Here is a 10,821-nt window from a genome sequence, read left to right as displayed (position 1 = left end):
ACATAATCGGTTTAAATTATGTTAACTGTGCATATTTTGTCACTTCATGTGTCACGGCTGAGGAGCAGTCGTGTGGTGTATTGAGAAAAGGATCCAAAATGTAGGCACTGGCTGGGATGCGAGTGAGTGTTTATTTACAGAAGTGACAAAGTGACAAAAACAGGAAGAGCAGAGCAGGGAGATAACAAACCTAAACTGGGGAAAACTAAAGAACTAACCAGAAACCAAACACTCACGGGAGGCGGGGCAAAATGCACAGAGAAGGATGGCAGAGAGACGCAGAATGAACACCGGGGCCCTGTTTCAGAAAGCCGGTTTAGTGCAAACTCTGAGTAAGTATACCCTGAGTTAACGAAAACTCTGGGTTTTCGGTTTCACAAAGCGAGTTTAGATTAATTCTGAGTGAGTTACTATGACGACACACTCCGTGAAGCTAACCTGCCCCCTAGCAGGTTTACTTCAACTAACCCTGACTGTCTCCGCCTCTTTGTCGGAAATCTGAAATGTCAGACATGGCGTGCCCCTTCCTTGAAGAGCCAGTAGATGTTGAAGCCCAAATTCTCCGCAGAGCTCTCCGCCGGGAGAGAGTGATTAGAGCGCGTTTGGACATTTTATCATTTCCTGATGATTTTCTGTGTGAACGTTACCGTTTTTCAGCACAATCTATAATTTATTTGAATAACATCCTCAGGGCTTATATTGCTCATGTGACACATCACGGACATTCTCTCAGTTCTGTACATATTATTTGTATTGCACTTCGTTTTTTTGCAAACGGGAGCTTTCTGTATAATATTGGTGACGCTGAGCACGTTTCCAAGGCTACCGTCTGTCGGGCAGTCAGGAATGTTACAGTTGCACTGAAACGTCTCCTGTACTCGTTTGTGGTGTTCCCCGGTCATAGACCCACAAGATTTATCAAAGAGGGATTCCACAAAATTGCAGGTATCAGGATGAACAAAACTTAATTCATGATGTGGTGATACTTGAACTACTACTTAAATTCTACATTTATTTTCAGGGTTCCCAGGCGTGATTGGCTGTATAGATGGCACTCACATTCCAATCATTGCCCCTTCAGTAAATGAAGGAGACTATGTGAACAGGAAGTCTTTCCACAGCATTAATGTACAGGTACATAGTTCCCTGTAGTATTTCAAACTAACACATTATTTCATTATGGTAATGGATGCTAATTTGTGTTCTCTGCACTGTGAAGATCATATGTGATGCTGCCAACATTATCACAAATGTGGAAGCCAAGTGGCCAGGCTCTGTTCATGACTCACGAATTTTTCGTGAATGTACACTGAGCACAAAATTTGGACATGGTGAGTTGAAAATACTTTAAAATATATAAAGACCAATTGCTACAGGGACATTTGAACTGAAGTGTATCCTTCTGTCTTAGGAGAGTTCACTGGCTACTTGCTTGGTGATAGGGGGTATCCATGTTTACCCTATTTGCTTACCCCTTACCCTGACCCTGAACCGGGCCCACAGCAGCGATATAATCTGGCTCATTGCAGGACAAGAGCCAGAGTTGAAATGACTATCGGAATGCTTAAGGCCCGGTTCCAGTGCCTTCACCCCAGAAAGGGCATGTGACATTATTGTGGCATGTGTGATTCTTCACAACATTGCCACAATTAGAGGAGAACACTGTCCTTCTGAACCAAACATCAGCAGTGATCCAAACCATGAACATCCTGACCCTCCCACGGACAGACAAGATGGAAGAGCAGTCAGAGACACCATATGTCACAATCATTTCCTTTGACCCATCACCTCAACATGTTGAAAGAAGAATAAACAGATTTTTTGTTCAACTGGCTTTATTGGTCGCCTGTATTTCCTGTACACAAAGTATTAATAAGTATATTAGTATGTTGTTCAAACACTGAAATAATTCGTCCATCTCTGACCACTTCACCCACCCTTAACTGATGTTCCAGCAGTAAAATCTCAATCTTGGTCTTTTGGATCTGCTGCTTGAAGTGTTCCATTTCCAAGTCGCATTTTGTTATTTTCTTGATCAAATAGGTCTTGTACAGCTGCTTTACAGGGAGCTATGGAAACACAGGAAATAGCATTGACATGCATAGTACATGCCTACTTAGGTTGGTTGTAAATCAGTGCTGAACATCTTACTGAGGAAAGGTTTGTTGGAGAAGTGGCTGGACCCTCTTCCTCTGCATTTCCATCATCACTCTGTTAGAGACATAGAAAGTCCATGGTTTTATTATAGTACCACATTTTATTCAATTGTTATATTTTCCATTGTGAGATGTAAACCTCATAAAGTGTCTCTGTTGCTTCCTCCTCTGTAACAGCTGTCAATGTTTCTTCATTATTTTCCTGTAGTAAAGACATTAACAACATTGCTGTTCTACTGTAAACTCATATGATCTGTGGAGTATTAAGAGTACTCACAACTGCATGTTGGTCTGGCTCAACAGGAGGCTGCACCAGATGCAGTACACCATCACCATCAACTGATAGAATATGAGGTTTATACAGGTCACTTATAACTTACAAGGGACCAAATGGCAATTAACAAACATATACCAATCACCTTACACTTCATTATCATTATGCTCTCAAAGACAACCAAGACTGAGGGAAGGCAAAATCAGTAGGAAGATAACTTCACTACAAAATAATTCATTATGGTAAAGAGTTTATCAAATGAATGAGTAGCACTGCAAAGGTGACTGTGAAGAAAGGATGTATGCACATCATGTATTATTTTGAATTTATCTCTTATGTAGGCACTTGTGTCTTGCGGGGTTATTGACTCTGAGGATGTCCCCGCAGAGATGCCTTCAGCCACAGGGCGCCCACTGTTTGGCTGAGGGCCAACTGCTCAGCCTCTGTGAGTGGTGGTGGTGGAGGACCCCCACCTGTTTTTCGGGCCTCCGCTTTTTTTCTGTTGGCTATAACGGGTCACATTTGAGCATACAGAGTAAGCAAATATGTACTTGTAATGTGCTCAGATAATTTCAATAAGTGCTTACAGAAAGAAAATTAATGTAGCCTCTAACTGCAATTGATTTACACAGGACAAACAGACCAAGCACTATGGCTCATAATACAATTACACCTTACCTGTTTGGACTATATTTTTATATTTCATTTTTACTTGCTGCCAGGAACGTTTGGGGCCTGTTGGGTTGCACCTGCGCTCACATCACATCACAAAATAAAATGTATGAAATAAACACTAAAATTAAATATAATAAAATAACGTGTTAAATGGGTGGAAATCCCTAGATCAATGTTTAAATTAACAGTCACGCATTGACTCTGTCGGCTATGTTTTGCCATGCATGCTCCCTTTCTTTTGCAGCTGAGGCTGTGTTACTTTTTTTCTGCAAAATATGCATGTTGTCGGCATATGCTGCCATCAGAATTTCGGCCTCAAGCGCTGTAAAATACATTGACCGCGCCTTCTTTCCCTCCGTCTCCATGGTGACTAGCTTAATCTGTGCTCCACTAATCAGGGCTTTATGTACACAGTAAAATTCGAAGAGTTAAAATAACACTTAAAGAGTCAAATTTAACACTGGTCCCGAGTCTATTTGGTCCCATTCGGAATTGGTGTTAAATCAACTCTTTCTATAGTGTTAAAATTTTAGAGTAAAATTAACTCTAAATAGAGTAAAAATTTAACACTGAGTAACACCGCAGAGTGTTAAATGAACCTAACACTACTAGTAGTGTCATATTATTTACTCTACCATAGTGATAAGTTAACTCTATTTGAGTAAAATTCCACTGATTTTTAACACTGAATTGATATATCTGAAATTAACACTGGGAGTTCAAATAACTCTGATGAGAGTTGATGTTACTCTATACTGTGTTATTCATACACTAATCTCTAGTGAAAAATTAGCTCTCACAGAGTAAAATTTTAAATTAATTTTACACCACGTAGTGTTACTAAAACTCTTCCTGTAGTGTTACCTTTACACTCAATTTACTGTTTTGCAGCATGAAAACCTGGTTTCTAATAATGCTTTTAAATATAAAACAAGTAAGCAAAAACCACAACTAGATAATACATTTAACAGCTTTATTTTGATGTCAGGCTCAAAATATTAAAACATCTCATGTAGTGTACATAAAACACTACACACAAAAACACACTCATAAAACACTTTAAAACAATGAATTTAGTTCGGCATAAAATGACAATATGGAACCACATACAGGGAGGAATCAGAAGTGCCATACTTCATTTGAAGATCAAATGGTTTGAAGTAACACAGCTCTTTTATGTTCAACACCTTCAGCACCATATTGGGATGCATTCTGACCTTAAATGCATGATAATGGTCATCAAAACACAGGGTTTCCATCAGCTTTCCACAGAGCAATACAATGTCACCTTTCACAACAATACTTTTGATCTTATAAAACACCGGAATCTCAGACACTACCTCTGTACAGATGATAAAGTCAGGGCGGTACTCTGTACCATGATGTTTTATCCACTTAGCTGAAAAAACACTGGTAGACAACATAGCTCCAAATTTTAAAGCAATTTCTGGACCTTCTTTCAGCTCTCCAAGTGTCACCATCTTTCCTGGTCCTAAAGCTAATCTTTCAAGGCTAAAAGACTCCCAATACATGGCCATACAACTTTGGTGTTTCTTGGCTAATGTCATTGTAATGTTTTTAAAGCTTTTTAATTGCTTCTTAAAGAAGTTATGTTTGGCTTCGTAACGCATGCACCACATGTGCAGAATTGGGCCAATATTTCGTATACTGCGAGGGTAATGTATCATGAAGTGATGCTTTGGTAAGAGACTGAGTGTAGGAAATAACTGCTTAAAGAGCTTATGATGATCAATAATTAAATGTTTGAGGTAGATGGTCATACCTTCTGACAGCACTGGTGAAAACACAATATTGACAATTTGTAGAAGCAGAAGTAGAAGATGCCAGTAGCTATCACCCACCTGTACTAAATCGCCAAACATCAAAGGTACATTACGCAATAAGCACCAAGATTGAATTGCATTTAGTCCTAAATCATTACTGCCATCAAACAACTTTACCCTTGGTGGGCGATTTCGCTGCTGATTGAAGCCATAATCAAAGGCATGTATTCTACCAGCAAGTTGTTCAGCACTTAGGAAGTTCTCCTGAATGTACTGCAGCACAAGTTTCACCTCTAACTGAGCAACTCCCTCCAAAATGTCATGCATGATATCTACAGAAAAATTGTTGGCTGTGTTGAAATATTTAAGTGAATTCAAGAGACAAGTGCGTTTCACACCACATACATGAGGTAGCGTAGGATCTCTTTGTACACTTTCACAGTGCTGCTTATGCATATCAAGAGTTCTTAGTACAACACCAGAATCATCTTCACAGAACACACTTTGAAAACAATCCTTCTCAAGCAGACAAAAACGACAACAATATCGAGCTGCAAATGACTCCACGAACCCAAACAGACTATGCAAGCCAAGATTGTCCCCAGTGACCTGGATTACAGTGCCATGAACCAAGTGTTTAAACATGGGAAGTTTCAGTCCCTCTGTCTCAAGAACTTTCAGATCATTGACAAGTGGCTCAAGGATTGAATTAAAGCCATAACGCTTTGAGTCTTGTGCATGAAAAAGAGCGCACAAATGAATATTGACCAACAACGAATTAAAGATTGGAGGAAAATTCCTTAGTGTAAAGTATATTGCACCTAATTTATGTATACCCTTTTTAGAGCCCAGAGGATTTGCAGTTTCAAAGTCATCATAAAACAGTTGAATTTGTAAGGCATCTTTTTCTGCAGAAAATAGGGGACATCTTTTAACATAGGCAGCATCGATTAAGTCTGCATACACACCTTCTCTGGACATATTCCTCGACTTGAACATGTCGACAACATGGTGGTTTTGAAAGATAGTTTTCAGTGTTTCCAAAATAGGAACATATGCAAACCTATCAGTTACAATGACTTGATCAAAAGTCCCTGTGATCTTGTTTCTTCTACTGTCAAATCTTGTGCCAAGCACCATTTCAACAGGTTCAACAGTTGCCCATTTTTGTTTAAAGTGCCTATTTCGTTTAGCTTCTGAATTTAACAGTGTGAATGGGTTTTCAAAGTTTTCGAATGACTGCTCTAATTTCTTTTTACTTGTAGTGTCCTGTGAAGGTAAGCTCTGTAAAGCTGCATCTTTAGCCTGAGTATGAATCTCAAAAAACACTTCCTCCATTGAGGAGACAAAACTATTCACAGTAGATTGGCTTAATCCAGCTGCCCTGAGCTGTGCAACAGTAGAGGCACACATATCCAAAGTGCTCTTATTTGAACTTTTCAACATTTCAGATGTTGTGGGTGTTTCTTCTACATTAGTTGACACCACCTCCCCTGTAGTGCTAACTTCTTTAACTGCCACATCAGGCTGCAAATTAACATCAGTGTCAGCCTGTTGGTTGAAATAGTTAAGGTGTTTGGTATTTAAATGTTTTCTAAAACCTGAAAAAGTGCCAAACACACAGCCACAGTCACGCTGGGCACATTTAAGGCGAAGATTTCTTCCAGGTAAGTAACCATGAACTAACCGTAAATGCCTAACAAGCATGTTTGAACCAGTAAACTCAGCCTGACAGACAAAACACTTCATGATGGAGAATTAACCTTCAAGCCCTAACGAAGCAACCTTGTCCTTATTTCAGCAACTCTGGGACTTTCTTTGACTTTGCCAACATCTATATTGTACACAGTGGTTTGGATGAACGTGTACATGTTGTGAAGCATGGTGTTGTAAGATGTGCCAAACACAAAATGTGCTTTAAACAGTTCATCAAAAGCACCAAGTGAAGAGGTAGACTTGCAGGGTATGGCATTCTTGTCAAGAATAATGAAGAACTGGTGGATGTCATTCTTTTTCACCCCAACAGCCAGGAGGTAGGGTTGAGTGCTGGTAGTGATGGCATCAAGGTGCTCTTGGATATTTGTTCCAGTCTGAAAAGACAAATACAGACAGGCAATAAGAATCAAGTGTTTCCTAAACTGGTAATTCATACCATAAAAATAGAAAAACACAAACCTTCTTGAAAACCACAAGATGCCTTTCTGCTTGAGAAGCTGACACCTTTCCTGGTCTCTTCCGACCCTGACCAGATGGTGGAATCAGATGTAATAGCAATAGAATCGCTGAGAGGTCACTGTCCCAGCCTGAAAAAAATATTTGTTTTTAATAAAGTTGAATCATCATCATCAATAACAAATTTCAATGCATCTGCATTGACAAAATGTTTGAGTAGACCCAAAATACAAAAGGACAGCTGTTCTGTGGCAAACATTATATATCCTGTGAATGTGCTAATCAAAGAAACAACAGCTCACCAATGTCAGCATTAACTTCAGTGGCATCCTCAGGAGAGTCAGCTGCCAGCAAGAGTTCTTCCAGGTCAGTGGTAGAAGGAAGCTTTCTGCCTTGTTGAATAATCTTTCTTTTGAATGTTGTTGGCCACCTCTCCAGCAACCTGCCTGATACATCCTCACCAAACATCAGTACAAAATCCTGTTCGATCTGTAACAAGGATAGAGAATAAAGAATATTTGCTATCTGCAAAAATAAAAAGTGTTTACATTGTCAACGTAATTAAAAATATTCACCAAGCCTTTGATATCTTTGAAACGTGGAAAAACAGACAGTATGTTGCTTGACAGCAGGGGGTCAAGGACCATGTTGTGTCGATAAACAAATGTCAACTTCATCTTCTTCTTGACTGTGTCTTCATCAGCTGAATGTTTCATCAGAGAGATTGCTTCCTTACACTCATCCTCACTCAGCACGTTCTCTGTAACAAACTGCAACTCTCGTCTGACAGTTGGTCCACCACACTGGTCTTCACCCGATGATCCATCTCCTGGTGCTAGACAATATGAAATACAACTTTATTAAAACTAATAACAACATTTGATAACCATTATTAATACAGAACCACAATTTGGAACTGTATTATATGTTTCCACTGAATTATAAATGTTACCTCCAGATGATAATCGCCTCTCTTTAGCAGTGCATCTCTGTATGGTTTTAATCCTCCAGGCCAAGTACCCAGTGCCACTCTCTCCATCATAATAATGTTCCTTGGAGAGTGACATATACAGACATTTTTTATATTAATTTATCAGTAAGTTAAGTAACCATGAACAGTTGATAAGGACATACATTTTGGCAGGATTTAAAATTTTGATTTTAGTTGTATCAGTTATTACTGGTAGCTACTTACATAGCCATTTTTTGAGTACGGGTCACTGAGGTAAGGGAAAAAGGTTACAATTCCTCTGGCATACATTTCTTTTACCTGCCGTGGTGGTGATGTACTGCAAGATCAAAAGGAAAAGAACCAGTCAGCTTCCCTGAAATTAATACAGATTTAAAATAATTTGAAAATGATAGTAAAAATCACAGGGCCAGAAATAAATTACCCATTTTTTTCTGTCATGTCAGCTACCAGTATGTTGACCATTTTTCTTCTGGTTTCATCAACCAGGGACTTGGTCCGATTGTATTCATTTATTATACGTTCTCCACCAGGTTTGCTGGTGAGAATCGATTCCACCAACTGGAAAACACAACCACTACAGTTCAGAACACTTGAACTACAAACAAAAATGACACTATTAGAAGAATGTGGAAATCTGTTAACTCTTACTTGCTTAGCTTCTGCATCCAGCTTCTGACGTTTCCTCAAAGGGCTGTCTGAAAGGATGACCGTATCCTGTGAATCGGATGAATGTGGCGATGATAACTGGAACCGCTCAGGAGACACTTCTGCAACAGATGTTTCCAGACCTCAAAAATAGGAGCAGAACAAATCAGTTTGCATGGTCCCTCCATAGACTCATTTTATACACTCTTTGATTAAACAATGTAATAATGACACACACAAAAAAAAGACATCCAATGAAACACACATCACTCAAACAAACCTGTTTCATATTTGATGGTTAGTACCCCGGTTGAGGGATCTGTTACTATATCCTCAAATACATCCTCATCCAACTCAGTCCCTGAACTATCAAAAACTTTCACTCCTTCTGTTACGGCTGGCACACCAAACTTTGCAAATGCTGAAAACAAGCACACAACTTTGTGTAAACAAAAAGATTACATGACATCTAATGTTTTGTAGCTTAAAATGAAGATCATTTCAAGACACTTTTTCAAAAGTGAGTCAGATAAATAAAAGCTAAATTATTAAGTGCCACTAACATGCTTGATAAGTGGTAGATTAAAATGGGTGACACTTACATTATGCAGTTTTTCCCCCACTAAATAGACATAACTAAGATGCTTCCAAAACACAGATCATTTTCAATTAATCATAAAATGCAGTTTGAAGAGATTAAATAACAAAAAGAACTCAAAGCCCCTTGTATATCTTTTACAATACAATGTTGGTTTCTTACCAGCAATCAAAAACTCCTTAAGGCTTGGCACAGATACTCTAACAAATTTCTGCACACCTCCAAGTTTTGCTTTAAGCAGCATGCTTCCTGTAGACAGTAATTTCTTATAGTCAGTGATCTTCATTGAACTACAGTAAACAGAAAATGTGAATATTAAAACAGTCCCATAAATATCAGCAAAACGGCCTTGCAATATTATTTCTTACACTGTATGTTACTTTTATGTCAGTGTAACAAGGTGTTTCGGCTCTTTGGCGGTAGTTTTTAGCCCTATACTAAATGAGTATTTCATCTACAAGATATATAATCCTCAATACAAAACTAATATAATTCCTACTACTTTTTACCATTTGTCTGATCTAACTTAGCACTAGGGAGTCAGTATTTTGTTCATCTTTAGTTTAACATACTGAACAGTCTGGTAACCAAAATGGAAAAATGAGCGGGGTAACTTTTGTCAATACCATCAACTCACAATAAATACAAACGCTGTCATCTTAAGTTCAAACTACTAAAAAAAAAAAAAAAAGCATTAAAAACTGAATCCTGGACATTTTGGATACTTTATCAAGCTTATAACACCTGCTGGTTGTAATCTTGTAACTGTAAAATTGCTGAAGACAGCCGAGTTAAAATAAGACAATAACCTTACTGAAAACGACCTCTATATCTGGTACCTAGGTATCAAAAAAAGACAAAAAAGAAAGATGTAACATTTAGTGTAAACTTTTAATTAGTTAATGCTTGGGTTACCTAATTTAAAATTTAATGATAACTAGCGAATTGCCGCGCACTGAGGTTAGCCAAAATGCTAGTTAGCTAGCTAATGTTAATATATAGATCCCAACACATGGAAGGTTTAATTTAATGGAATTTCGAACATGCTAGAACACAACACAATCACCACTACACACTGAAATAAATTTTGATAACAAGCCTTACAGTCCAACACTGATATCGGTCAACTTTTTTAGCTAATTAACAACCTTACATTAGCATACAGACAGTGTCACATTTGCTTCTGGTACAAAATGAAATATATAATAAACATGGACAAAAGGAATGTAACCTTATTTTAACGTGCTACCTGTGCTTAAAATGTCGAATTGTTGGTTTAATAAGTAAATATGAGCAACTTACCCTGCAACTGATGTGAAGAAAATGGCGTCCTGAAAAATCCTCTTGGTTTGAAAACGAGTCTGTGGTGGGAGGAGCTTTCTAGAGTAACGTTGACACTGCCTCTTTTAACTCCACGAATCATCACCCACACTGGGGGGCGTTTTGCTCCAGCTATTGTTATAATGACTCTATTAGAGTAAATACACTTTAACACTGCTGATTTAACACTGGGAAATTTACTGTGTATCCTCGTGTGCGCGCTT

The 10,821-nt window shown here is 38.4% G+C and overlaps 3 protein-coding genes across 8 annotated transcripts; 1 reads left to right on the top strand and 2 right to left on the bottom strand.

Moving 5' to 3' along the window:
- The first annotated feature begins 80 nt into the window (after window positions 1-80).
- On the top strand, window positions 81-1,680 carry LOC109197353 (putative nuclease HARBI1). 2 transcript variants are annotated; one of them, XM_019352329.2, is made up of 4 exons: window positions 81-332; window positions 1,022-1,134; window positions 1,220-1,331; window positions 1,412-1,680. In XM_019352329.2, the coding sequence occupies exons 1-4, from the start codon at window positions 266-268 to the stop codon at window positions 1,606-1,608; spliced, it is 489 nt and encodes a 162-aa protein (XP_019207874.1). In that variant the 5' UTR covers window positions 81-265; the 3' UTR covers window positions 1,609-1,680. The 2 variants fall into 2 exon arrangements, with proteins under 2 accessions (XP_019207874.1, XP_019207873.1); XM_019352328.2 differs by having other exon boundaries at window positions 117-945.
- A 100-nt stretch (window positions 1,681-1,780) lies between these two features.
- Window positions 1,781-5,216, bottom strand: LOC112844096 (uncharacterized). Its single transcript, XM_025903617.1, has 6 exons — window positions 5,067-5,216; window positions 2,761-2,851; window positions 2,434-2,495; window positions 2,296-2,358; window positions 2,152-2,211; window positions 1,781-2,069 (listed from the first exon to the last, which is right to left on the bottom strand). The coding sequence occupies exons 1-6, from the start codon at window positions 5,214-5,216 to the stop codon at window positions 1,836-1,838; spliced, it is 660 nt and encodes a 219-aa protein (XP_025759402.1). The 3' UTR covers window positions 1,781-1,835.
- Window positions 4,065-10,799, bottom strand: LOC102083163 (uncharacterized). Of its 5 annotated transcripts, XM_025904108.1 has the most exons (12): window positions 10,580-10,799; window positions 9,440-9,526; window positions 8,960-9,100; window positions 8,683-8,822; window positions 8,456-8,592; window positions 8,257-8,350; window positions 8,014-8,113; window positions 7,637-7,896; window positions 7,364-7,550; window positions 7,065-7,192; window positions 6,764-6,979; window positions 4,065-6,220 (listed from the first exon to the last, which is right to left on the bottom strand). In XM_025904108.1, the coding sequence occupies exons 1-12, from the start codon at window positions 10,698-10,700 to the stop codon at window positions 6,134-6,136; spliced, it is 1,698 nt and encodes a 565-aa protein (XP_025759893.1). In that variant the 5' UTR covers window positions 10,701-10,799; the 3' UTR covers window positions 4,065-6,133. The 5 variants fall into 5 exon arrangements, with proteins under 5 accessions (XP_025759893.1, XP_019209027.1, XP_025759892.1 ...); XM_019353482.1 differs by having other exon boundaries at window positions 4,065-6,979; XM_025904107.1 differs by having other exon boundaries at window positions 4,065-6,979; window positions 7,637-7,890.
- Window positions 10,800-10,821: the final 22 nt, after the last annotated feature.

This window comes from Oreochromis niloticus, linkage group LG16, assembly GCF_001858045.2.
Source record: "Oreochromis niloticus isolate F11D_XX linkage group LG16, O_niloticus_UMD_NMBU, whole genome shotgun sequence".
NCBI classification, from domain to species: domain Eukaryota; kingdom Metazoa; phylum Chordata; class Actinopteri; order Cichliformes; family Cichlidae; genus Oreochromis; species Oreochromis niloticus.
Note: the sequence above shows the minus strand (reverse complement) of the source record. Positions and strands in the feature narration are given on the sequence as shown.

Bases quoted from the DNA above. Each gene is read 5' to 3' on its own strand.
- LOC109197353 (XM_019352328.2), top strand. From the start codon at position 504: ATGTCAGACATGGCGTGCCCCTTCCTTGAAGAGCCAGTAGATGTTGAA. The intron at 946-1,021 runs GTATCAGGATGA...ATTTATTTTCAG, and splicing joins GGGATTCCACAAAATTGCAG to GGTTCCCAGGCGTGATTGGC. The intron at 1,332-1,411 runs GTGAGTTGAAAA...CTTCTGTCTTAG, and splicing joins GAGCACAAAATTTGGACATG to GAGAGTTCACTGGCTACTTG.
- LOC112844096 (XM_025903617.1), bottom strand. From the start codon at position 5,216: ATGCATGACATTTTGGAGGGAGTTGCTCAGTTAGAGGTGAAACTTGTG. The intron at 2,496-2,760 runs ATAAATTCAAAA...ATATTCTATCAG, and splicing joins CACAAGTGCCTACATAAGAG to TTGATGGTGATGGTGTACTG. The intron at 2,212-2,295 runs GTTTACATCTCA...TGTCTCTAACAG, and splicing joins CAACAGAGACACTTTATGAG to AGTGATGATGGAAATGCAGA.
- LOC102083163 (XM_019353482.1), bottom strand. From the start codon at position 10,700: ATGATTCGTGGAGTTAAAAGAGGCAGTGTCAACGTTACTCTAGAAAGC. The intron at 9,101-9,439 runs GTAAGAAACCAA...GCTTGTTTTCAG, and splicing joins TAAGGAGTTTTTGATTGCTG to CATTTGCAAAGTTTGGTGTG. The intron at 8,823-8,959 runs GTTTGTTTGAGT...CCTATTTTTGAG, and splicing joins AACCATCAAATATGAAACAG to GTCTGGAAACATCTGTTGCA.